General features: G+C 40.4%; 1 protein-coding gene across 1 annotated transcript; it reads right to left on the bottom strand.

Annotated features, from left to right (window-relative positions):
* Positions 1 to 294: 294 nt before the first annotated feature.
* Positions 295 to 27930, bottom strand: CD28 (CD28 molecule). The gene is made up of 4 exons (XM_035007319.1): positions 27517 to 27930; positions 7088 to 7444; positions 6722 to 6846; positions 295 to 734 (listed from the first exon to the last, which is right to left on the bottom strand). The coding sequence occupies exons 1-4, from the start codon at positions 27569 to 27571 to the stop codon at positions 606 to 608; spliced, it is 666 nt and encodes a 221-aa protein (XP_034863210.1). The 5' UTR covers positions 27572 to 27930; the 3' UTR covers positions 295 to 605.

A 27930-nucleotide genomic window follows, 5' to 3' on the forward strand; every position in this document is an offset into this window, starting at 1 on the left:
TTCTTAAAAAAAAAAAAACAATGTCTATATCTTTCTAAACTAAAACAGTATTAAATAGGAACTAAGTGGCTCATTTCATGAATGAGAGACAGTGTTTTAATGATTGTTCAAATGTGTAAGTCTCCCTCCCCTGTCCCCCACTCTAACCTATTCCTACCCTAACCCCCATTTAACCAAAAGGAATAAGTTTCTAGCCTTTCTTCTGCATCTAAAGAGTCCTTCCATATCACACTTCACTTGACCACAATGTTCAGGTGAGTGAGAAAGGAGTGAAATAGAAAGCAGATTTCAAGGTTAACAGAATCCACGGCTTTTTTTTTTCTACTGCAACCTCTTAAGTCAATAAATACATGGCAAGTTGGAATTTGGGTCATGGCACGACAAGATAGAGCCTGCCACAGTAATATTCTTTAACTACACTTCAGAGTCTCAAAATAATGTTATTTGGTCTAGTCATTCAAGAAAAATTGGCATGGGAGCTTAGTAAGAGCCCATAAAAGGAGCCCGTGGCCGGCTGAAGACGAGGCGGGTTTTTCCTATCCAGAGCAGTTGTGTTGGGCAGGTGAAGAGCTGCCAGCCGGCTCGCATCTGGATAGGCGTCCGTGTCAGGAGCGGTATGCTGCAAAGTCGCGAGCTGGGGCATAGGGCTGGTAGTGCCTTCGGGCGGGCCCGGGCCTCCGAGGGGTCATGTTCATGTAGTCACTCTGAAGGATCCTGCTCCTCTTACTCTTCATCTGCAGAAAAGAGAAGTGTCACTGTGAAGGGGGTCAGGGAACAGAGGGACATATAGTGGGAGGAGTTCTAAGACTTGGGGGAGCAACTACTCAGAACATAGACTGTCAAATGAAGCTGGATACACCTGAATTCATTGAGTACCTTGGACCTGGATAGTGCCTAATTAAACCTAACTACTCGGAACTCTTCTAAATTAACATGCAAAATCTGAATCAAAGAAAGTATTTTAGATAATGTACCCATATTACCCTCAATGCAGTCATTTGAATTCCAAAAGTGTTATCTAATTAACATATCCACTGTTGATATGTAAATACTCTTGAAGGCCCTTCCTCCTTTGAAAAGGTTAAGCATCCCCACTGCAATCTTCTTACATCTGTCATTTGCTTAACAAGCCATTTTTCCATCATTAATCCAAGAGGACTTTCACCCCTCTAGAGTCTGAAATAATCGTAAATTCCTAGCTCTGGAGTCCAAATTAGTGGAGAGGTATACTTCAAGACAACTAGTTACATTCGTATTCTCTGATGTGTACGTACGTTTCCATAAAGACAATAGTGTCACTCAGTCTCTGTTCCTGAGATTCAGCTCCTTCTGGATGAATTTCTATTAGGGGTGAGGGAAGTAGGGACAATACTAAACCCAGAGCAAGAGTTACATGCACCATGAATCTTAGCATAGTTTTGACTGGAGTTTAGGAGCATCTTTCCTGAACCAATGTGATGGTAAATTTTACATGTTTGATAAAAGACCCATAAAAATTCTAAAAAATAGCTACCCAGGTTTCTGAATTCAGAATTCCCTTTATGAAGAAAAAAAAATGTCTATTTCTTGACACTTGGCCTGATGCATAAGTAGATACATGCCATGTGAATGACATGAACCCTTGAACAGGTAAGTGAGCAGGTGACTTTTGCCCTGGCTTTATTTTCATGCACTCCTCCCTGAGCCCTTCACACCTTCCTTGTCAAATGAACATGAGCAAGTGTTAAAGAAAGGCTTGAAAAACACTGGCCTCCACATTACTAAATCCAACTAACATGTTTTCAGTCTTCATCTTTTGAATTCTCGGCAGCATTCTCTATTAATGATTACTCTTGCCTTTTTGAGACACTTCCACTTTGCCTTCCGTGAGATGGTACCATACTGGTTTTCATCCTACCTTTCTGGCTACTCCTTCACTGCCTCCTTTGCAAGCTCACCCTTCTCTAAGTAGCCATTCAGTGTTAGAGCTCCTCGCAGGCCTTCTCCTCTATTCACTCCATTCTCTCTAGGCAAACTCATCCCCATTTGCAGCTTCAATTACCACCTATTCACCCAAATTTATACCTCTGGATGAGACCTCAAAGGTACTTCAAACTCAACATGTCCAAAACGAAACTCAGATCCTCCCCTGAAGTCTGGTCCTCTCCCGGTGTTTCTATTTCAGTGAGTGCCACTGCCATATATACAGTTGCCCAAGACTTCCTAAGTCTCCTCCTTGACCCCACCAGCTCCCTTTCCCTTGTCCCAGGGGATATTTGACAATGTCTGAAGGCATTTTGTGTTGTCACAACTGGGAAGAATGTTATGGCATCTAGTGGGTAGAGGCCAGAGATGCTGCTAAACACCCTATGGTGCACAGGGCAGTCCCCATCAACAAAGACCTACCCAGCCCAAAATCTCAATAGTGCCAAGACTGAGAAATCCTGATCTAAGAAGTCTGATCATGAAAAGGAATGGAATGAAAAGGAAGTAATGGATAAAAAATATGGGACCAAATTTAGAATGAATATTGTTGGATTGCTTGACCCTCCCTTCTTGCTCATCCCCAGAGATGACCGATAATTTGAGCCTGGGAGACTGGAAGGAGGCTGTTCCATACATAGATATAAGGCAGGACAGTAGGAGAAGTAGATTTGTAAGAGAAGGTTACAAATTCAGCTTTGGTCATTTGGGATTTGAATGATGGATGGATAATCCAGCTGAAACTAAGAAGAGGACAGCATTAAACAGACATAACTGGGAGATTCATTCAAGAGAGGTAGCCATGGAAACACAGTGGGTGAGGGAAGTTTCTTTTCAAACATCGTGGCTCTACATCCTTTCTATAAATAAGGACTAGAGTTCTCTTGGGCACGGGGTTATGCCAGGGCAGGAGAAACTTCTGCCCCCAAATAAATGTGGAAAGCTGCTGCTGATACCTGGCAAGCATTTTAGTACTTACTCCAGCTCTGAGGACTTCCCTTGCCGGACTCCCAAATGGCAGTCTTTGCCTCCAGACACCGAAATACAACTATAGCTGGTAGAGAAGCCCCAATAATGAAGATGTCTTGGGTCTGAGGCTCTCCGGGTTGCCCAAAGACTCTGAAAGATCTGCTCATTCAGCTCCCATGCTTCCCCTCATGGTGTTTTCAGATGGTGGATTTAGTCCACTAAGCTGTAAACCCAACAGTGGGATGCAAATGACACATGCACGGCTAGGAACACAATCCAGAACCCACAGTGTCCGTGTGCACCTGCCTATGTGTGTGGAGAGGACTCGCCTTATGTGTCTGTGTGACTGGGTCCTCTATTCTGCCCCTTCCCCATTCTGCTATGTCTGCTAAAGATCCCTTCCTCCACCCCCACCCTCACCCGCCTGTTTCCTGGAAGCAGCAACAAGTCACAATTCACTTCAAGGCACAGTCTTCAAGAGCACACTGAATTTAAAGGCAGAGACCACCTATCCACACACTGTCCACGGTCCCCACATTGTGACTGATAGTGGAGAAGATCGTGTTTTCGGAAAGGCTCCTTTAGACTAAGAAAGAGAATAGGTTTACCAGCTCAGCTGAGTGAGTGGAGGATTGAGTGACAGTAACAGGTGCTGTTCGGCAGCAGCCTGGCACAGGGGAGCCCTTTATTTATTCAAATGCCAGCAACAGGTCAAAAGCTGGGCTAGAATGTGCAGCTGTTCCCAGGAACCCACTCAGCCTACAACCGCCTGTGGTAGCTCATCATAAGCCCTCAGGGAGTTCCGGAGAACAACAGCTCACACCAAGGCATAGTGCTGACCAGCCAAAAATAGGCTCCCGGAATAGCACCCAGGAAATGGCTAACCTCTAGGGATCCCTAATGGCCTGGCTGCCTTGCTCAACAAGGTGCTGGTGGCTTAAACAGTAATAGCAGCAAGAAAAGATGAGCCAAGGGGAAAAATGTGATGTTATCTTATGAAATATAGACATATATTTATTTCACACCCTTTTGGGCAGAGAGTACAAAGACCTAGGTTGAGATGCAAACCAAAGGGTTCTTATTGGACAACCTAATTGACTATAAGAGGCCACAGAAGATAAGATCATGCCAACCACTGGCTCTTCCTAATTCACAGGGAACTTACGAAACAGAGTAAGACCAAAGTTAAGTTTTCTCAAGACAAAGCAAGTAGTACTACCAAAGAAAAACCCATGGTATCTATGATGTTTCCAAGTTGAAAGTGAACTGTTTAAATTCACTGAAAATGAGAAGTGGCTTTTGTTCTCTGGGTGATTCCCATCACTGAGCAAATTAGTGCCTGATTATAGTAACTGATATTCTAATGTGTATTTACAATAAGTTTTAAATGATGAGCAGTACCGTCTGGCCACTGAAAGTTAAAGTACTTTTCCCCAAATGAATTCCTGGAAAGCTGGTAAATTACACTGCCCTAGGTCAGCATATTACAAGGGAGCCCCTGTCCTGGAAGTGGACCCATAAAGCCACCACACCTATATTTTAGATTAAGAAGTTGAAATTCCCAAGGGATAAAAATAAGGACTAAGATTCTAAATTCTAAAATCACTGGCAAACACCACAGAGGTTCAAAGTGGGAAGGTATCTTGTGTGAAGACCCCAAGATCCAGAAAGATGAGGGACTCAACTGACATCAGAGGAAGAATTTAAGCAATATTTCTCTACATAAAAGGCTCCCAAGGTTGAGCAACTTGGAAGAGGCAAGACAGGTAAATATCAAGTTGCTATCTAGTATAAAAGATTTCCAGGAATAAACAGCCACTTTGTTCCCTACCCTACAGAAGGGACAGATTAGGCAACAGGCAGCCTAACAAATGTCTATCTGCCCCTAGAGTCTTCCAAAATGTTAGAAGCATGTGGGGAAAGATCGAGAGGCAAACTTTGGAAATAGGCCAACAGAGTTTAAAAGGATCTCAGGCAGGACACCTGGATGCCTCAGTCAGTTAAGCATCGGACTCTTGGTGTCAGTTCAGGTCATGATCTCATGGGTCATGAGATCGAGCCCCATCTCCGGTGCTCAGCAGGGAGTCTGCTTGAGGATTCTCTCCCTCTGCCCCTCCCCGCACTTGCACAGTCACGCTCTTTCTCTCTCAAATAAATAAATCTTCTAAAAAAGTAAAATAAAAGAATCCCAGGCTGGATCTATCATTTACATGACTGTGAACCCAAGGATGCCCTCCTCACCTCTACCCCCCCACCCCAGCACCAGGTCTTTAGTAAAAAGGACAGTTTCACCTGGTGTGGGTTCCAGAAATCACTGACCCATATATGGCTTAGTTAAACATGTAGAATATGCCTTAAAGGGCGCCTTGTTAAGTGGCTGCCTTCGGCTCAGGTCATGATCCCAGGGTCCTGGGATCGAGTCCCACGTCAGGCTCCCTGCTCAGGGGGAAGCCTGCTTCTCCCTCTCCCACTCCCTCTGCTTGTGTTCCTGCTCTCGCTGTCTCTCTCTGTCAAATAAATAAAATCTTTAAGAAAAAAAAAAAAAGAATATGCCTTAAAGATATGTTCATTTAAGTCCTTAGTTTGGCCTTTATGAGGGTTATCGATTCATCAATTTGATAAGCACTCATTAAGAATTAAATATGCTTAATACCAGATGGATGGTGAATATCAAGAGAAATGGTCCTTTATCCTTGAGGAGCATACATTTCTTATTGAAGAAATGACTCATACATGCATCTAACTTATAGTAAAAAATTCAAAGACAGCACGGAATCAATGCAGGAGATATTCTGTCTCACACCGTGTACATGAGAAAGGGAGATTTCTGAGTAAGGGAAAGATCATTGGCAAGGGAGTACCATCTTAACAGTGGATATGGTCATCAAGATGGTTCAAAATTTCAGCTTTGAAGAAGGTAAAGAAAAATACGCCAGGTTCATGACATGAACATTTGCACAAATTGGTAAACTCTAATTCAGTGCTGAGAGCTCAGAAAAGTCTAACTCCCATTATGGTTTCATAATGACAGCAACCACACTTGGCCTCACAAAATTCAACTGCTTCAGAGGAGATAAAAATATGACTCAGATAAACAGACCTAGTTTCTTTGCTAGGTTTGAATGCATAATTTCAGTAGCCAAATTTCTCACAATTTTTGACCCTGAACCAAAATTGTTCATTGGTTTCAGTGCCTAGATTCCCAAGTTGCTTAGATTTTTATACATATGTATATATTAAAACTATTTTTTTTTAGATTTTATTTATTTGAGAGAGAGAATGAGATAGAGAGAGAGCATGAGATGGGGGAGGGCCAGAGGGAGAAGCAGACTCCCTACCGAGCAGGGAGCCCGATGCAGGACTCGATCCCGGGACTCCAGGACCACGACCTGAGCCGAAAGCAGTCGCCCAACCAACTGAGCCACCCAGGCGCCCCTATATTAAAACTATTTTATACATCATTATGATATTGCAAAAGGGGAAGAATAAAAGTAACTGGCCCTAAGACTCCCACCCCCTACCCCACCCCCAATTTACCCATTTAGCTTCTTATTCTGCCTGGCCACCTAATTAGTGCCGTCTGGAAAATTGAATTCACATTAGATTTTCATCTCAGATAAAGTTGAACAGGCTAAAAGAGAACCTACCCAAACCTAGCAGGGAAATGACAGCAATAATAATAACAACCACATGTTAAACAGAAAATGAACCACATGGGCAAAATTCTTGAACATGTTCAGATTACACGTGCAGTGGAAAAGTTACACAAAAGCAGCGTTGCTTCTCTTACCCAGCAAGCACAAAGAGCCACTGTTACTAGCAAGTTATAGAAAACTAGGACTCCACCGACCACCACCAGTACCCAAAATGGCTTAGAAGATTCAGGAGCCGGCTGCGCTGGACAAAGATGTTTCTCTGAAAAATAGAACAGAGCGGGTTAACCAACATGGAAGTGGCACTTGAGCACATTTCTTTCCTTCTGAACATTATAGAAGAATGGGAAAGGGATCAAAATATGCAAAATATCACTAGTGTAGAATGTGTAGACTTCCTCTCTGGGATTTATCCAACCCCACCACTGATCATGACCTAGTTTTCAAGACTGCCATTGAAAACCATTACTTTAGAGCAGTGCACTGGTAGAGTTGTGTGTTACCTTTCACATGGATAATGGTCCCATTGCTCTTCTCATTGTCTATGTAAGGAGGTGGATACATGACCTCAATTTTGCAGAAGTAAATATCTGTTTGGTTAACAAACAACTTCCGGAGGTAGAATGTCACTGTTTCGTTGCCCAACTTCCCATCACAATCGAATCCTGTACTTGAGTAGAACTGAGGCTGATGAGAGTAATTTCCATTCACAACACAGACTTCCACAGCACTATCTACTCCCTTATAAAGGGATGCCCGGAACTCCTTTGAGAAGAGGTTGTGGGTATACTTGCAGCTCAGGTTGACCTCATTGTTGTATACCACAAGCCTGGGCAACTGCTTCACCAAAATCTTGTTTTCTGAAGAAGGAAAAATCATTTGCTTAGAACAAGGGCGTGAGGACTTTTTTTTTTCCTGAAATCAAGACAAATTAATTAACAAAATAAACAGATCTCCAGCAAAGGGTTTCTCTTGGCAGATGAAGATGCAGGAGCTCTTTGGAAGATAATTATACTGAGACTTTAAAAGTTTGCATTTTGATATTATTTTCATCCTCCTTTGAATGAAACGCTGGAGCGTGTTTTCACTTGGAGGGCAGAATGTGGCCTTCTCTTGGCACTGAGCACCACAGCTATGCATCTGGAATTTTTGAATCTGTGCTAAGATTCCAAAGATGTTAATCGTGCATAATTGTGTATCTTCTTGATTGAGTGGGATCCTTGGAAATGGCTTTTTAACACCTGACATGGATACACAAATAGATCTGGCTTTAAGTTGTGATACAGGCTTTTGTGAAGGAATTAAAATGTTTTGAAACATTTGGACTTTGTTTGTTGACCATTGCAAGAGTAGGATAAAAAGTAAGAGAAGACATAACCCCAAGAGTTGAACTTACCTTCCATAGCAAATTCTGAGAGGAGCCTTCTCAAGCACTTCACATAATCATTACCTTAAATCACAGGAGATGGAAGAGGTGTACAAGAGCTCTGCCTCTATTCCATTTCTCTACCTCTATGCTATTCCAGTAAATGATCAAAGAATCTGGAGACCACCTAGTTCAGTCTCTTCACTTTTAAAGCAAAGAACCTGAAGCTAGGTATTATAACCTACACGAGGAAGAGAACACATCTATTCCATCTTTTTTACCACTGTATCCCCATTGCCTGGCACGTGACAATATATTCCTTTTTTTAAAATGACTGTATGAGGCCCAGAAATATTAGATGATTTGTCTAAAATCGCTGAATAGATGGTGAGTAAAGCTACGACTAAAAACCCAAGTAAACTAAAACCACCTGAGAAATAGACCACTTACCCACTAAGAATCAACTTCGCAAATTTCTCTAAATTTTCCTTTACTCTAAAACAACGAATTTCTCGAAAACAATGAATGGCTTTGTGTCTCTGACTCAAAATTTAATACAGACCAAAAAAAAAAAAATTGCTGTTATTTTGGGTTATGCTAATAATTGTCTACCTATTTGCATCTTTTTAAAAAAGGTTTTTTGAAGCAACACCCATACTGAAGAGCCAAATAAAATAAAAATCTATTAAAATAAAACCTCCAATTTAACCTGGATTTGCATTCAAGTGTCAGGTGTTTTGTTTTTGCTTTGGGAAAAAGGAAGATGCATAGAACTAAGTTACTAGCAGTTTTTTGTCACCTGCATTGTTCTCAACTCTGGCTGTACATCAAGAACTTAAAAAAAAAACAAAAAACCTATGTCCAGGTCCCATTTCCAGAAATTCTGATTTAATTAGTCTATGCTGGATTGGAGAAGGGATTTGTATTGTTTCTTCTCATTTTTTTACACAACTTATTGAAATATAATTCATGTGCCATAAAGCCACTCTTTTCTTTTAAGTTCACCCTTTTAAAGTATACAATTCAGTGGTTGGGCTTTATTTTGTTCTCTTTGAGTATAGTTGACACACAATGTACCACATAGGGATTCAACAACTTTATAGTTATGCTATGCTCACCACTGTGTAGCTACCATCCGTCACCACACAACCATGTTACAATACCATTGACTGTATTCTCTATGCCGTACCATTCATTCCCATGTCTTACTCATTTCACAAGTGGAAGCCGTATCTCCCACCCCCTTTCACCCATCTTGCCCATCCCCCCCACCTTCCTTCCCTCTGGCAGTGGTTTTTTATTAAATTCACAAATTGCAAATGGATGGCCACTCTCCAATTCCAGAATATTGTATTTTTATTGCCCCCAAACAGAAATCCCATACCCATTAGCAACCACTCCTCATTCCTCCTTCCCTCTAGCTCCTGGCAACCACTGAACTGTTTTCTGTCTCTGTGGATTTGTCTATTCTGGGCATTTCATATAAATGGGCTCATACAATATATGGCCTTTTTTGTCTGGCTTCTTTCACTTAGCATCATGATTTCAAGGTTCATCTCTGTTGTGAAATATATCAGAACTTCATTCCTTTCCATGGCCAAATAATACCTTGTTGTATGTATATACGCATTTTGTTTTTCCATTCATCACTTGCTTTCACTTTTTTGCTATTATGAATACTGCTGCTATGAACATTGATGTGCACATTTTTGTGTGGACATATGTTTTCAGTTCTCTTGGGTGTATACCTGGAGTGGAATTGCTAGGTTATATGGTAACTCAGTTTAACTTTTTGAGGAGCTGACAAACTGTTTTCCAAAGCAACTGCACTATTTTACATTCCTACCAGCAGTATCTGAGGATTCTGATTTCTCCACCTCCTTGCCAACACTTGTTATTGTTCACTTTTGTTACTATAGCCATTCTGGTGGATATGAAACAGTATCTTATTGTTGTTTGATACGCATTTCTCGAATGACTGATGATGTGGAGCATTTTCTACGTGTTTTTTAAGCATTTGTCTATCCTTTTTAGAGAAATGTGTATTCAGATCATTTGCCCACTTAACTGGGTTGCCTTTTTATTGTTGAATTATCAGAGTTCTTTACATATTTTTGATGCAAGTTTCTTATCAGATATATGATTTGCATATATTTTTCCCATTCTGTGGGTCATCTTTAGTATTGTCATAAAAATTCCCCCCCTTTGATTCTAATATTTAGTGAGGGTTGAAAATCACGATCGTGTAACAGATTTCTCAAGCTGACAGCATATTAGAATCAGCTGCAGTTTTTAAAAACCTTTGATTCCTGGGCCAATTTAATCAGAATCTCTGTGTATAGGACCCAGACATCAATATTTTTAGTTTCTCAGGAGATTCTAATTTGCAGTCAAGTTTGAGAACCAGTGATTTAACAATTGAAAACTCATTTCTTATCCTCAATTCCTAGGGCCTCCACAGGTTTTTCCAGCCTCATCTCCTCAAACCCAATCTCCCCAATTAGCCGGACTGTTTTAAGTTAACATCCCAGCAAAGTACTGTGTGCGCATTCCTCTTTCCATACTTTGTCAACTAAGTTCATGGCCTAGAGTGTTTCTCCCTTCTCAGGTCTCAAAATGATTACTATCTGTATCACTCATTTGCCATTTGGTCAGGTTCTACATGTGGAACACCTCTTGTTTCATATGCTTCGAGCTCTTGATTTGTGTGTATTTATTTCCTCTAGACTTCCAGTTTCCAGGTCTTCTTTGAGCAAGGACAATCTGTTATGTTTCTTTGTATACTACGGTGTGAACGACAGGATCTCATTAAATAATCAGTAAGTGAAAGGTGGTAATCTGACTGTGTCATTGTTACCAGCAGCTAGGTCTGACTACCATCTCATTAAATCCTTATTCAAAATTTGTGTCTCAACAACATTAGCTTAATTTATCATTCATTCAAACACCCCCTAAAAGCACTGAAAAACATATGTAAGGAACCAAAAGTTTCAACCTGTCATGATAGGGAAATTCAACTTGTTTTTTGTTGTATTTCATTTTGCTTGGTTTTATTCTTTGTTTACTTAGAAAGAATCACTGGTCCAGTTCTGATTAAAAGAACCAAACCCAGCAAGAAATGCCAACATCTCCCCCTGCTTTTCAAGGAGTCCAGGTCAGGCGTTGGTGTTTCTGCTTACTGAGCCCTCCAGGGATTGCTTCTGTTCCTAATTATTGGGATTCTGTGTTAAGGGGCAGTCAAATTCTTCCTGCTCTGCCTTTAAGAGCTGACATAAGGAAAAAAAATGAGCATAGGACTTCTTTGCTAGAGCAATAAAAGGGAGCATAAACAGGAAAACCAAGGAAAGCTGGAGAGAAACCCTGGATGGTGACCAGGTTTGGCTTCCTTTTCCCAGCACCCACAATGAGGTGGAGAGAAGGGGAAAAGAGACAGAAGAAGGAAAAGAAGCTCTAGCATCTATACTCCAGTAGTTTGCTGAATGTCTGATATCGCTCAGAATGTGACACCCTCCCAAGATGCACACAGAAGAGAAAAAATCTATTGCCCAAAGATGAACAGGGCTCAGTTTCTATCCTTGGGCAACTTCCAGTTTGGTGGGAAAGAAAGATACATAAACAGCTGCTTTTAAAATAGTGGCACAGTGATCTGCACAGCATTTCTGCAGGCAACTGGAGAACCAGCTAAGGATTTCTGAAAGTGACTGCGGACCTGAGTGTGGAAGTATGCATACATGTATTCAACAAGTTTATTAAGTAAAAGCCTAGCAAGATGAGTCTTTGTGTCAGGGGGTGAAGTGAAGTAGGAGAGTGTGTGGTGGAGAAAAGGGTGTGAGGTAGTAGCCTACGGGAAACACAAGACAAAGAGAAAAAAAGAAGATTCTATGCAGAGGAGATAAGGAGGTTAAAAAGTATGGCAGATGTGGGGAATTACAGCTGTCTCCGTTTTGCTGGTCCATGACTTGTAAAAGACAAGACTGGCAAAACAAGCATGGTTCACAGCTTGGGCTCTCCTGCTGGAGATGAGCACCTATTGAAGTATCTTAAGCAGACAGGTGATTTCATTTTATGTATACCACTTTAGTAAAAAAGGTGGAGGGTAAATTTAAAGGGCACGAGGATGTAAACAGGGAGACCAGTTAGTATCCAGTCGTAGTAGCCTGGGCAAGAGGTGATAAGGGTCTGAACTAGGATTACAGAGAAGTAGATGAGCTCAAGAAATAGTTACAGGTTAAAACTGGCAGAACTCAGCATTGGCTTAGATGTGGTGAGGGAGGGAGAAGGAGGAGTTAAAAATGATTATCCTCAGGCCATACACACCAACCAGTAAGTAATCCTGTTTTTCTTTTGCCTACTTCTCTTCTTCACTCATTATGAGAAACTGAGGTGACGTTTAGACATCTGGGCTATGAAAAAGACATTCTTCCAGCCTAAGAGACCACTGCAAAGAGAATACGAGTTACCTCAAAAGTTCCTGGGAACACAGTTGACTCCTTGGAGCTTAGTTCACTGTTTTCTGTTCTCACAAGGGAGAAGTGGTGGTCTTTCTCTCCCGAATCTGTTTTTCCTTCACAAAGCATAATATAGTGAGATAACTAGAAGATAGACTTTCCTTCTGTTCATCCATGGGGCCTCCAAATTCAAACCTCGGCATGGTTAAGGGGATTTCTCTGAACCCATTCTACCTCAGCACTACAAATTGAGCAATCTCTCAGAGAGGAGCAATCCAAGATCTCAGGGTCGTGACTGGCTGTTACATATTCAGTATTCTCCTGGTTGATGGCACATCCAACAACTGCAAAGGGGAAAGAAAAGTCCTTTTTTGTGTGACTCCTTTTACTAAAATTTGTTGGGAAAGAGCTTGAAAAATATTGATTACATGACCATTTGATGAAAAGAGACATCCAATGTATTTGTCAATGTTTACTTTTTTCTGTCTTCCATGTCAACACATAATTTTAAAGCTAGGTGCTATGCTTGAAGTGGTTTGCCAAATATGTGCTAGTGTGTGGCAATGGTCTCCTTCGGTTCAACCCAAGTTAAGGACTGGTTGATAGAACTTCTTGTTTTCAACATTTATATCCTGATAGCCCTTGGTCCCACCTTGGTTCATGTCAATCATGTAGAGAAGCCTAAGTGAGAAACCATCTCATAGGACTTCAAAATCTACATCTGCTTTGAAGACACACTAAATGAAAGAAATTCACTTTTGGTGGCAGAAAAAGATTACCAATTTCTCTAAATGATATTGAATATATGTGGTCATTATAACTTACGGTAGACACAATACTTATTTTTTTCTTAAAATGGAGCATTGTGAAATTGCACACCTTACTCTATTGGAGTGGAGTATTAACGTTGATAAGTCACAGCTACCAGTAATGGAAAAATCAAATGATATTTGGCTTTGAAATGTATTTTTGGTTCTCTGAGTTTCAGGGAATCCACAGGACTTCAAATAATTTAAGAACACATTGTAAAATTTAAGAATATACCCAGACTCAGAAGACACTAGAGAAATATTTAGCTTCCCTATACTAACTTGTACTTGAGTCCTTTCATACTACGACTGAAGAGCACCCTTCTCAGGTTAATTTGGTCTTAGCAGACCTAGCCTTTCCCTGTGGATATTTGGTTTTCCTTCTTGTAAGTAGTCAGGCAAGTCCACCTAGGTCAAACCTACAGCATTCAAAGAGAAACATTGTCAGTCCATCACTTGTATTTGCTTCTGGTATCAAAAGATTCGCTTGACTGACATTTCTCTAACTGAATTAACAAGTTGTTTTGATGATGAATTTAGTGCTTTGCTTTCAAAGCCTTTCCTAGCAGCTAAATCAGCTAAAGGTGTGGAGACAGGAAGCTGTAACCTCAAACCTCTTTCCCTCACAACTCCTTAACAACAGGCAACATGAAGAGTAAGATTTGAGGTGAAAAGGTACTTATCTGCTCCCTATAAGTAAGGCAGTGAGAGCTAAAAGATTTCCCACAGATAATCTGTGACTCTTGTGATACAGTTGACTTTTAGAAAATTGGAAGTTACTTGTACTTCCATGATATTTGGTTACAAAAAAACTTTCCCTTTTTGCCTGTTGTAAATGGGTCCATTACTATTTTAATAATCAACTCTCTGCACAGGTGGAGTGGATAACCATCTCTCAGGTGTGGTTCCAAGCACCAGAGAAGGAACCCTGCCCCTGAAAGGACCCTCCTCACCAACTCTATTAATGCTTGGATTTCAAAAGAAGATGAAGCCTAAAAGGCAATGTGGAAAAAACATTGACTTAAGTTAGTAATTGTGGCCTACATTAATAGGGCTACAAAGTGTTTTTCCTATTTTATGTCATATGAACTCCATATTAACCTGTGAAGTAAATAAATAGGACAGTCATCTTTATGCCCATTTCACAGATGGGGAAACTGAGGTTAAAGAGGTCAAACAGGGCGCCTGGGTGGCTCAGTTGGTTAAGCGACTGCCTTCGGCTCAGGTCATGATCCTGGAGTCCCGGGATCGAGTCCCGCATCGGGCTCCCTGCTCAGCAGGGAGTCTGCTTCTCCCTCTGACCCTCCTCCCTCTCATGCTCTCTCTCTCTATCTCATTCGCTCTCTCAAATAAATAAATAAAATCTTTAAAAAAAAAAAAAGGTCAAACAAGTTGCCCAAGTTTATAGGACAAGTGACCTTTACAACTTGGCTCATGCTTCATTTCTAATCTATTATTCTTTCCCTCTGTTAGGTTGCATCAAAATTTCAACACAATTTCAGTGATTGATTATAGATCTTCTCAAAGTTGGACAGATAATTGGATGGTATTAGAAGAGTTAGGAAAATACCATTGAGTAGGGGAGTAAATGGAGTGGAATCAGGACAAAACTAAGTTAAAATTCGATTTTCTCCACCATTTTGCTGGAGTACCATCCTACAAAAAGTGTTCAGCTGGAAGGAACCTTGGAGGTGACCTAAGCCAAAACAAGAAAAGTAATTTTTTTAAGCAAGGCCACACAAATAATGGAAGAGCTATTTATTTATGTTTCTAGGAATAATGTTTGAAATCATGAATGTTCTATTCAGAAAACCAACTTCGTGTAGTCAGCAGATACACTTGATTTCATGGTCGTGTTTACAAAAACTATGTTTCCAAAATTTCTTTGGCTGTAATGCATGTGTATAAAACTTTTGCTTATGATTTCAGAGACTTCCTGAAGGTTATAAATGGATCCCAGATAAGGCCTACAGACAATATCATCACATGAAATGCCTCTTATAAATTATTTCAGATCCACAACCAACAATTATGCCATCTCAGCTCTTCTATTTCAGCTTGCCCAAGTGTGTACAAAACACTTTGAACATGAACATTAGTCAGTACATAAGGTCACTTTTCAGTCTAAACCTCACTGGGCAAATTCTTAACCTCAGGGCCTTTGTAAATCACGTATGTTTATCACATTTAATTTATGATATGCCATCTTTCCTTTTCTCTATCATAGCACCATAGAGAAACAGAAAGTCACCTAGAGGTTAGTGAACCAGAGAGTGGAGTAGACAACACTCAAGACTGACATTTGCATTGAGACGTTAAGGAAGCAGTAAAAGGAGATATGATAGGTCTTTAATTAGCAATGTGACTTTCTTTCGGAACCTCTTAAGAACTTTACTGGGTTCCATCTCTGCACATCACAATCAGTTCCTTTTGCAGCTTAAAAATCGGATTGTAAGATCCTAATCACGTCGTTTCCTTTTTTAAAATTCTGACTGAACAGAATTTAACATGTCAGGCAGTAACCAGAGAAAATGAAAGCTTTCTATTTTCAACCATCTTGCCCTGTGGTGTTCGCGAACACACTGTGAAGGTGACGCTGGTTTCCTTGGCATAGAGCACCTCCCTCCTGACCACAGAGCTGGTGAAGTTACTGTAACTTTCCTCTGAGTACATTTCCTATTCAGGCCTAGGATACCCTTCAACACGTGGCCATCTGACCACTTGCTCCTTTCTGGGCTCCATAAGGGGCAGGCTTGCTCACAGGCCAATCCAGTGTTTGCTCAGGAACCTGTGAGACCAATTGTGCTTTCTGGGAGGAAAGTGGCTCTTTCCTCTGTCTGTGGCTCTGGTAACTCTGGCTGGTGGCTCGGCCTCATACAGATGTGAGAAAGAGAAGTACAAAACACTCATTAGACTTTCACCATCTTCTTTGAGCTAATAGGAAGATAAAAACAAAGCTATGAATGGCCTAGCATACCTTAAATGGCTCCAGACTCTCTGAAATTAATGATAAAATGGGGGGGGGAGTAACGCACATTACATTTTCAAAATAACTTTGTGGTCATTCCATCTAGTTTTCTAATGGCTGTCATCTTGAAACTCTCCCCAGTTTCACAAGGAATAAAGATTTAAGGAAAGCACCGCCCCCCAAAAAAGGGCTTTGAAAAAGCATGTGGTATATACATATATGTGGTCTCATTCAGGATCCCAGCAGAAAACAAATGGCACACTCAAAATTGGGCAATAGGAGGAAGGTGTATTTATAAAAGGACTGTTGGCAAGGGTGTGGAACCACAAGGCAAATGCTAGAAACTGTAGCTCATGGCAGCAGAGTTATGACCACCCTTAGGTCTAAAAGGGCATGAGCAGGATGAGGTTACCAGAGCCAGAAGGAAAGGGAATCGTGTAGAGGAGGCCACCACAACAGATGCAATGACTTTGTTCAGAGAAATAGACCATGGGACCAAACCTGCCAAAGACTGTGTACAACTATCAGTTCGAACAAGCACATTTATTCTTATTGAAAGGGTGATTTTTATTCAAAATCTAGAGACCTTAGTTCAAACAAATGCAAATGATTATAGATAGCAATAAAAATAGAAACGGAAACTTAATTAATATATTTACTCAACAAGCACCATTCTGAGCTCCATGTTTCACCCTCATCTATGTTTGTCCACAGGAAGATACTATAGTGTAGAGGACATCTGTTCTTGTCCTTTTAAAAAACTATTGTGCTTCATGCAACTGTCAGAAAGTAACTCAGAGATCAAGTAGTTCAGTAGCCAAAAGTCCCAATGGAGTACCTAGTCATTAATTATGGAGAGAAAAATTACCAGAATGATCAATGAATACTTTCTGAAAAGAAATTTCCATGTGTTGGAAAATTCTTTGGTATTCTGACTTCTGCCATGACAAAGTCATGCATTTATCCAGTAAATAAATAATAGAACCAAATGTACTAAGTTCTTGGGAGATGGAAGATGTAAAAGATACAGCCTCTTTCTTCTAGGTGAAATCCTAAGGTAAGTACACAATTAGCTATACTCCAAAGCCATGTATGGTCCATGAGCCTTGTCACAACAGTCATATAAAAGAGGCCTTGTTTCCAGACAAGATGATTTTGGAGGCTTTTATGCAGACAAACTGGCCTTTAGCTGGGCCATGCAGTTGGGGGCAAATTTAGACAGGCTAAGATGAAGGAAATAGCTTTTATTTTTTTTTTTTTAAGATTTTATTTATTTATTTGAGAGAGAGAGAATGAGAAACAGCACGAGAGGGAAGAGGGCAGAGGGAGAAGCAGACTCCCCGCCGAGCAGGGAGCCCGATGTGGGACTCGATCCCGGGACTCCAGGATCATGACCTGAGCTGAAGACAGTTGCTTAACCAACTGAGCCACCCAGGCGCCCCGGAAATAGCTTTTAGTATAAAAGTTTATTGGGGACCAGCAGAGCATCCATTTACATAAAGGGGAAATAGGTAAAGACGGCTGATACCAATCATGAAGAGCTTTTAATGCCAAGAAAAGGCACATGGATTTTACTAGGAAGGCAACAGGAGACATTGAAGACACCTGAGTTGAGAATAGGGTGGTAAGTGCCCCCTTGGGGAAGGTTAGCACAGTAGTGCAGAGTGCACTCACTAGAGAGAGGGTAGAGCGGAGGCAGAGACCAATGGGGAGGCTGTTGCAATAGCTTTGATGTGAGTTCACAGTGCCTGAGGTGCAGAGGAGGTAGCTGGGATGGAAAGGACAGACGAGGAATGGGTACTTGGTTGTGCTCACTGATGGTGAACAAGAATCAGAAATGACCGAGTTCGTGGGCTGGGTGAGGATGAAAGCAGAGGCATTGTTGACAAAATTAAGCAAGTAAAGAGAGAACATTTGTTTGGAGAAAAGCTGTTGGGTTCAGTTTTTGACACACTGGGTTTGAGGGGTGGGTAAGGCATCCCGAAGGAAAGGTCCAGGAGTTAGGTGTGTTGGACTAGAGCTCAAAAAAGTCAAAGATAGATGTGTATATCAGAATGTCATCTGTATTAGGATGACAGTTAATATCAAACCTGCCTAAAGCCATCGCCTGTATTATCATCCATCCCTAATGCTCAGAGACACTGCCCAGCAATGCAGGGTGTAAGCACTCTAGAACTGAAACTTCCTAAACACAAAGCAATGTAAATGGCTGTGATGTGACCCAGCCCATACAATTCAAAGGTCTACAATTGTCCTCTAGCCCCTAATGCTAGAAGGATAATCTAAGAGGCCGACAAGGCAGAGCACCTTATATGAAAGCTGCCAAACCACTCCCGAATATCCAATTTTATTACCCTAAAAGGTCACCTGTAATCCAAATAGTGAGTAACTGGGGCTTTATAGCTTTCTACATAAACAGTATGACAATAATTCAATCTTACATCTCCAAAGAGCCTGCTCAGGCACCTTGACACATACAGAATCTTCTAGGCAAATGTCATGACTTGGAAGTTTGAAAACTTGAGACAACTTGAATTGTCTTGTTAAAACTGATAAAAGCCAGCATTTTTATTCCACGTAAGAAGCATTTTTAAACCATAAACAGACCTGAGATGTCTTCAAGTCCAACCCCCTCACATATCAGACGAGGAAAAGAAGGCCTAGAAAAGTTTTGTCACATTTCAACAGACTAAAACTCCTAATCGCATCCCCCCTACCTTGAGAAATCAGTGACTTTAGCTTTTAAGTTTGGGGAAAAAAGGCGGGGGAGGGAATTGGGGGTAGAAAAACAGACATGGCCTCTCCAAAGCCAAGGGCAAGCAGCAATATCCTTGATCCAAAAAACACAGGGAGATCCTGAGATTAACTTTCCTGACTGGAAACTAGAGCCCTGCCCATGATTTTGGGCAGGATTGATCTGAACCCGTGACCCTCTTGTTTCAGCCATGAGCTGAGGCCAAGCCAAGCCATACTGTACATTTTTGAAGGCTCAAGCACATTTAAAATAGAGATGGGCTAAGTCTTCAAAGTCAAGGTACGTATTATCCTGTGGCCCTTGTTGATACAGGTTTAATACTAAAGCCTGTCCTGAGAGAATGAGATATGTATATTTTTTAAATAAAACTTTTTAGTATCAGGTGCCAGCATGTAATCATTCATCTACCCCTGCTCCATGCTAACATTATATCTCTGCCCCTATAGATGTCTTCTCTTCCTTCCCGCTCTTCTTAGTGGTTTGCCCTCCTCTCTCCAATACCCCCATCCTCTGTGCTCCAAAGCTCTCTCCCCATCTCCTGGTGAAGACTGCCTCTGCTCCTTATTTTTCTCCCTCCTCCTCTTTTATTTCCTAGTGGCCCTCTCTCCCCTCTGCCCCTTCAACACTAGACACACACACACACTCACTCACTCAAGAACAGCACTTGGAATTCCTCCCACATCTCAAACATAGTGAAGTCACTCAGTTTGCAAATACTTACTACATACAAGAAATTGTGAACATTATAGGTGACAGAAATTCCTAACTGTCTTCACTTTACCTAGCAATTTCCTCTCTTTCTACTGTCTCTGTTCTGTTCTCCACTTTTTCTTGACCTTTTGAAGTCTTATCTTCTTTCCCCACCATTCTGTCTAAGCTCAAAAGTCTCAACTGGCCTGCTTTGAGTCATAACCAGTAGCCTTCCCAGGCCACTAATCACTTCTTCCCTTATATAATTAATGCCATGAAGCACTGTCTCTTTTTGAAATTCTTTCCTCCTTTGGCTTTAGTGATGTTCTGTCAAGGCTCTTTCTCCTCTTATCTCTCTAAACACATTCTGTCTCCTTCACTGGTTCATCATCTCTTTAGCTGACTCCTAACCAGAGCAATTTTCCAGATTTAGTTCAACTCTCTGCTTTTCTACAGTTATACTCTCTCATTTCTACTAGCCATCCATTTCCATGACATCAGCCTTACTCCTAAGATGAGGATTCCTAGATATTTTCTTCTACCCAGATCCCATAGCTTCAGGTTTATACTGGACATTTTTCTGCCATTTCAAGCCTTTACTTCAAATTCAATGTGTCCAAAACTAAACATTATTTTGCCCCAAAACTCAGTTGCACAACATCTTGATTTCAGGTGGTAATACCACCATTCCTCTATTAAGCCAAAAACCTTGACATCATTCTTGATCCCTCTCTCTCTTTCACAAACCAAGCACTACATCCTGGAATTTTACTTTTCAAGCATCCTTCAAAATAGTTACTTCCCACATTTGCTACCCAAATTCTAATCTACTACCCCTCCTCCTGGCAAAGTGGCAGAGTGTTACAACGTGATCTCCTTGCCATTAGTCTCTATACATTCTAGACCATCTTGCTTCCAAAAGCTTCCAGCTGCATCACAATGCCTTGAAAATGAAGTCCGAACTTGGGGTACCAGTGTTCAGTCCTTGGTTTGACCTGATTCTACCCTACCTTTCCACGCCTCCACACATTCAGTTCTGGCCAAGAACACAGAACAATATTCCTGGTTTAATTTCTTGTATTGCTTCTCCCTCCTGAAGTAACATGGAATTCGTAAGAATATGAATCCTGGAGCAGGTGTCTGGATTTACTCACTTACTAGCTGTGTGACCATAGGCAAGTTGGCTCTATTTGCTCCATCGTTCAGTTTCCTCTTACAGATAAGATAATCATAGCAACCATTTCAAAGGATTTCAGGGAAGAATACGTGATTTAATATAGGGAAAGCCAGGGAGAACAGTGCCTGGCACATTATAAGTGCAAAATAAGTATTAGCTAGCAATTATTATTAATAACATCATCCATTCAAATCATATCTAGCTTTAATGTCCAGTTCAATTCCCATAAATGCTTACTATTCCATATTAATCTTACCAGAATATTGATGTTATGCTTCCTCATTTTAGTACTAACTCATTCATTTTCTTCTTCAACATAGTGCTTCCAGCACTGTGCTGGAATAAGTTATAACTTCACCGTGCTGTGAAGTCATAATGATGAATAAGACATAATCCTGCCTGCAAAGAGCTCACAGTCTGGGGGGAAAACAGATGCATCAATGCACAATAACAATTTTGGGAGCCCTGAGAAGGAAGGAAGTCCTTCGCTTTGCCATTTAGGGTCTCGGAGAAGGCTTCTTCAAGTGAGAAGTGTAGGGGACATTTCAGATTACAAGCATAATGTATGCAAAGTCATTAAGCCATGAAAGAGCAGGGGAAGTAGCCAAGAGTTAGTTATCTGTTTCCTGCTGCTATATCGTGTCATGTATGGTCTTCTCAACTGGATCAAAAAGTCTGTGGAAGCAGAGAGAACTTGGTTAATTACACAAGTCAGTCCTTATACTTCTTTTCCTCTTTTTATATTCCTTCAGACTCCAATTGAGATTAAAATATAACAGAGGTTTAACAAATCTTCGTTAGATTGAGTTATACTCCCATTGGAACTCCTCTTACAAATCCATAATAAAGACTGAATACCCAGGGAGAGCTTCCTCAAAAGAGGTGAATCTTGCACTGTAGTCATAAAGTGAAAGATGAGTAGGATTTGGATAGGTGAAAAGGGGGAGAAAGGGAATTCCAGGAGGGCTATAACATCAGAAAGGTCATAAACGCAGAGGGCAGGGAGGTGAGACTGTGAAGAAAGCTGCAATTTGGGGTTTGAGGATCTTATATTAGGGTGTGAAAGAAGGTTGATTGGATAAGCAAGAGGGGTTCAGCCTTAGATCATCCAAAACATGCCAGGAAACATTGCAAAATCACCTTTCTATTAGCATCCTCAAGGAGCTGTCAACACAACCTCCTTTTCAATAGCTTGAGAGATACCTAAGTTCTTGCCCATCTCTAAATGTCTGTGGTTGAACTCACCAGTTCTATGGATGCTGCTGCTTATAACTGTTTGCCATAAAATAAATTACTACAGAGAATCATTCACAATGATGCTAAACTGAAAGAAAAAAATTCTAGAAAGATCTCACAATTCTCGTTTTTACTTCTTTGAAGCTCAAATTGGGTTTTTGTATCAGTCATAGAACCTAGAAGAGCACCTAGAAGATGTTAATAAATACCTATCAAATGAGCACATGAATGAAGACCTGTCTTGCTAAAGTGTAAGAAGAAGGAGGCAATTTATAAAACAGGAACCCAGTATTTTAGAGAACAGTAACCTAGTAACACCCTGTTTTAGTCCCCCTGAGAAGCTTCAGTAAAAGGAAACATTCTTCTCATGTGTGCCCATTTTCACCCAGTGTCTATGGAACAGAGTCTGTGGATCAGAAATGGAACCCTTCTGGACCCAATATTCCTAAAAATGGTCTTAAATTATGTAGCCTTAGTAGTAGTAGTGTTCAATATCAAAGAAAGTCATCAGGTTACATGGAAGCTGCAGACACAGCCACAGCAATGTTCTGACACTTCATCATCTGTAAAGTATCCCTAAGCAATGAAAAGCACAACCCTCTACCTTCTCAGCAAGTGTAAAAAAACAAACAAACAAACACCCCACCTACGTTCCTAACAAGGGGATCTATGTCATTGTTACAATGTAAGACATGTCAATAATGCAGATTCTTGTATGAATGAGTGGGTGATGAACAGGAATTCCTGCCGTAATCAATACATTACGTGGTGAATTGTGAGCCACGAAGTTCACTTAGTTACTGCAGAAAAGGGCCCCTGATTAGATCAGAGGTCAGCGTGAACTATGAGTGGGTGACATTTCTGACACCATCAGGAACCATTAACACAGTTACCTTGGCAACCAGAGCCCCACAGATAATGAAGATGATGACAAATGAAAAAGATGATGGTAGTGGTGATGCAGAGATAAAGTTGCAGCTCAAAGTTAAGTAAGAAATTCTCCACCACAGTGCAGGTTTTCATCCAGCACCGAAAACATAAACACACGTAACCTGCATGGTGACACACAGACTCAGTCAAGATGCCTATCACCTTAATATTGAAATACCTAGGCCAAAGAAGTCGAAACTCTCTTGTTCACATCCTTTAACAAATGACCAAGTAGCCCTTGACCCCATCCAGTGCTCCTCTCTTCTGATGTTCAGTGTCACCAAAATGAGAGTAACAGGCAAAAAGTTAGACACCTGCTTTGCAAACACTTCTCCATGGAGCCTGGGTTACCTTCCCTCCAGCTTCAGGGACCCATTCTCATGCAACAGTTCTCAGTCTGAAAGCACTGGGTACCATTTTTTTTTTTTTATGACTACGCCATGTTAAGACCAAAAGAGGCAAGAAATCACCATAAAAGAGATACAGATTCCTTAACACAGCTTCAAAAACCAGAGACCCCGTCAGTCAGTCACAAAACCACCCAGATGTCATTTTTTCCAGAAGTTCAGCTAAACCATCTACTGAGAAGAACAGTACCGGCCTCTTTAAAGTTCCATAAGTAACAAATTTCTTGAAGAAAAAGGCAAGCAAAAATTTAACCAAGATGAAAGGGAAAAATGAAAGATTTTATCCTTTTCAGTGACCTGCTGCAAAATAATGTGCTTTGAAATATGGCTTGGCCCTCTGATTTGTGGACAAGAAAGTTTGCAATCGTGTCTCCTTATCGATGCCTATACTAGTTAATAAAGAGCTATTGTTTTAGAGATGATAAACCACAAACAGAATTTTCTTCTAGGGTATTGGTGGCCTAAAACTTTTCATTTTGTAAATGTCAGCACCCTGCCTACGGGAAATACTTGAAGGAAAATATCCACACATGGTAAAAGCTGAATGGTAGTCATGTGGCATGTGGCATTTGTCCACTCATAAAAATAGAATGAAGACATTAAAAGGGAGGACAGGGGGTGCCTGCGTGGCTCAGATGGTTAAGCATCAGCCTTTGGCTCAGGTCGTGGTCCCAGGGTCCTGGGATCGAGCCCCTCATCGGGCTCCTGGCTCAGAGGGGAGCCTGCTTCTCCCTCTCCCCCTGCTCCTGCTCTCTCGCTCTCTCTATCTATCTATCTCTGTGTCTCAAATAAATAAAATCTTTAAAAAAAAAGTAAAAATAATAAAAGGGAGGACAGTCTAAGTCTTAAGAAAAGACAATGAGACTCCCATCCCACCCATAAAAAAGTTTTAATGTGAGAGCTTCAGAGTTACGATCACAGATTCATTTCTCTTTCTAATCAGTCTGTGAAAATGACTCATTCTATTTCTTGATATTGATATATTGATATTGATTTTACGGTCCTTGCTATAAAAGTTCTTGCCTTCAAAAAAATAGAAAGTAATATCCTGTCTTAAACAATGTCTATACATTTGAAATGGCCATCGAATTTACTTCAGATAACAAAATATCCAGCTGATTTTTTAACAGTCAAAAAAACCAACGAGTCTCCCATGCAGTGGATGTCATTGCAGATACGGCAATCTGCTGATTACATTGTCTTTTCAATGCTCATCTCTCTCTCTCTGTCTCTCTCTCTTACTTTCCCAAGCCCAGACTCACGGCAACACTCCCCTGTAAGAGGTCAATTACTTGCCATTATGAACAATTACCTCAAAGGGGGCGTTTGCTGAACTAAAAATGGAGTCTTTAATTACCTTGCTTTGCTGATGAGTTTTTATTAAATGCCAACCATCTTCCTGCCTTCTGTGCCTCTCTCAGAAAAAGAAGTGCACGCCAAGGGAAATGCAGAGCATTGGAGAAATCAATCATGCTCGAATTGGCCATTTTGACAGTTTATTTGCTGAGGTTTGGGGAGAAATGAAAAATCCTCTCGTGGAAAAATAAGTGGCATTGTCCTGATTTTTATCTTCATACTGGATGATTAGCCTTGCTGAAAAATAACCAATATGGGCTGAAAAATCTATGAACAATGCTGTCTATTATATGCACACTCCTTCTATTATCAATCACAAACTGGTTCCCTTTCAAAGAACTACAGTTCTAAACTGGACTCATATCTGAAAATCCAACAAAATCCTCTCAGTTTGTGGATCTCAACTGCACAATTACTCAAATCTGGTAGGAAACATGTAACTTTAGTAAAGGAATTGTCTAAGTGAACATTTCCTCATGCTTCCTAAATTATACCTGTCTAAATTAGCCATAAAAATCTTTCTACAGCATCATTAAAATCATGAAGACTCAGGTTAGGTTGAAACTTCATAGAATAAGCATTATTTTAAGCTTTGTTGCAAGCCAGTGAGTTAGAATTTTTAAATTAGTGGGGAAAAGGACTGTTCTTCCTTTTTATTTTTCTCTTTTTCAAAAAAGTTTTTATTTAAATTCCAGTTAGTTAACATACAGTGTAATACTGTTCTTCCTATACACACACACACACACACACACACACCCCTCAACACAGACATACCAGAAATCTCTCTTAATGCTAGGAAGGACAATTACACTGTGACCAGAGAATTTTACCTTATCTATAATTTCTTCATGGAGGGCAAATACAGAGAGACAAAGAGCATATGGCAGGTTTTACACCATTGATTAGAATGGATCATGCATTTTTTGTATGTTGTAGTTATTTTATCTCAAGTTTTCTTACCGAGAGAAGCATTTCAAAATTGCCTTCTTTACCCCTTTCCTACTTCATGAGATGGCCACTCAGCATCAAATCTTAAAAGTTATTATGGGAGTGAGTTGGCATTCACAATATAGATGTATCTCAAAATAGAAAACAAAGGTCCCACATGTGTGTATCCTTAGCAGGGTTTTTAGCTACCTCCCTTTCAATAAATGTTCTAAAGGAAAAAATGTAAAACTTTGCGTCTTACAAAAATATCTTCAAAAGAGATTCAGTGAGTTAATGGCAGATGGATGTCCACAGAGCACATCAGGAAAGTATTCTGTGTATAAATACTTAATAGTTTCTGTGAGAATGAGCTTCTCTTTCTTTTCTGCCTACTCTGTCTATCCTTTACTGTGTAATCAATTAAGAAATTTAAATATCTTTAAAAATAAATTTTAAAGATCCCTTAAAAATAGAGTCTAAAGACCTTTTTAAAATAAATTTTAAAGATCCTTTTAAAATATATTTGGTAGCTCTAAATGCTTGGCACCAGATACTGGGGCATAACCTAGCTCACCAGCTTATGTCTTTCATTGAATGGGTACTTTTTATAAATACACGCAGTTTATAAATGTGCTCACTGGCACAGAAGGCAAGAAAATAGATGGGTGTATATGTAACTATTTCACTTGTGCTGGTTGGGAAATTATATCCTTTGGAGCCCATGCACATGATGTTAAGAATAATAGCAAATAATACAGTCTCCACACCCCCCAAAATAAATGAGAAAGAAAATTGAAGATTTTCTTATTATTCTTATTTAAATGTGCTCATTAGTCAGTACAAATCTTGAGTCAAGTGAGACACTTCTCTAACTCTGAGAACAAGTTAAACAAACACCTGTCTCCAGCCCACCAAAGCAACAAGGTCTTTCTGTTTGGAATGGTGATTTTCCAAAGATGGTTTAACCCTGGATGTATCTGGAGCTATGAAATTATAAACCATATCACATTAGGTGGAATAATGTCATGGTCAAGGGCATAGGCCGAAGAGTCAGATTAAGATGGTTTAGACCCTGCCTCCCATAACTAATATCTGTATATCCTTGGACAAATTAACATCCCTACCCCTTGGTCTCTTCATCTGAAATGGGATTCCTTTATAATGGTGTTAGGTGTGTCCTCCTCATCATCATTTAGAACTTAAGGGATTTTAATCTAAGATAACAGATTTCAGCCAATTGTAAAAGAAAGTAATTTATTGGCATTTGTATTGTGCCGCCTTCTGTAATCACTCCAAAATTCATTTTGACACACTCAATTCAATTTGAGTAGACCTCGTAACTACAACTAACATTCATCTTGCAAGCCAAGCTCTGACTGTACTAAGCATTTCACACAGATTATTTCATTTTATCCCCCCAATGACCTTGAGATAAGGTTATTACCATCTCCAATTTATAGAGAAGAAAACTGAGGCTTAGAAAGCTCACATACTAGTCTAAGCTTAGCTAGTAAGAAATGGATTGGCGGTATGAATCCTGTCAGTCTAAATCCAGAACTTTCAGAACCAACCTACTTATAGCTGTTGTCTTAAAGTTTTTGAAAAAGCATAATTTTTATAGCTTCCTGGGACACTATCAATGAATAGCTAAATAAATCTTATTTAATTCCAAAGAATGTTTGTTAAAATATTATACTGTAGACTGAGAATCAGTGAGTTTCTTAATAACAGGCTGCCATGTTAGAGCAAAACTACATTTCAAATGTCCACATTTCATAAGTCATCTGAAATTTAAGATGAGCTAAGCCAACCGAAGACTTGGAAAGAAAAACCGAGAGGAGGAAAGAAATCAAAAATGTTTACCTGTTACTTGAATTGAGGGGAAGAAGTTGAGAGCCAGAAGCAGCCTGAGGATCATTGTGCTAATGGTGGGCCAGGGCTCCAGCCCCTCCTCCCCGAGGAGCCCAAAGTGTGAGGGAAATTGAAGATGCACCTGCCAAAGCCCCGAGCGTCTCCGTCATCCACAGCCACCACCAACTTATTTCCCTCAGGGCACATGATCAAGGGACTCAAACCACAAGGCATCATGACTGCAACATTTCACACAGGATATTACATTGTTTTGATGACTTTAGACTTTTCCTCTTCTTTTAAAGACAAGCTTTTCTTGTCACTGAAAAAGAATGTCAGTTCTCTAGGATGGGCTCATGAGAATTATTCTCCATACACACATATCAGAGCTGTGAAAATAGGGGCTTAAAACTGAGCGGGAATTTA

Source organism: Mirounga leonina, unplaced genomic scaffold (genome assembly GCF_011800145.1).
Source record: "Mirounga leonina isolate KUSES-001 unplaced genomic scaffold, KU_Mleo_1.0 Mir_151, whole genome shotgun sequence".
Lineage (NCBI taxonomy): Eukaryota > Metazoa > Chordata > Mammalia > Carnivora > Phocidae > Mirounga > Mirounga leonina.

Coding starts and splice junctions, on each gene's coding strand:
- CD28 (XM_035007319.1), bottom strand. CDS start 27,571: ATGATCCTCAGGCTGCTTCTGGCTCTCAACTTCTTCCCCTCAATTCAA. Junction 7,445..27,516: donor CCCCTCAATTCAAGTAACAG/GTAAACATTTTT, acceptor TTCCTTCTTCAG/AAAACAAGATTTTGGTGAAG. Junction 6,847..7,087: donor GACCATTATCCATGTGAAAG/GTAACACACAAC, acceptor TCTATTTTTCAG/AGAAACATCTTTGTCCAGCG.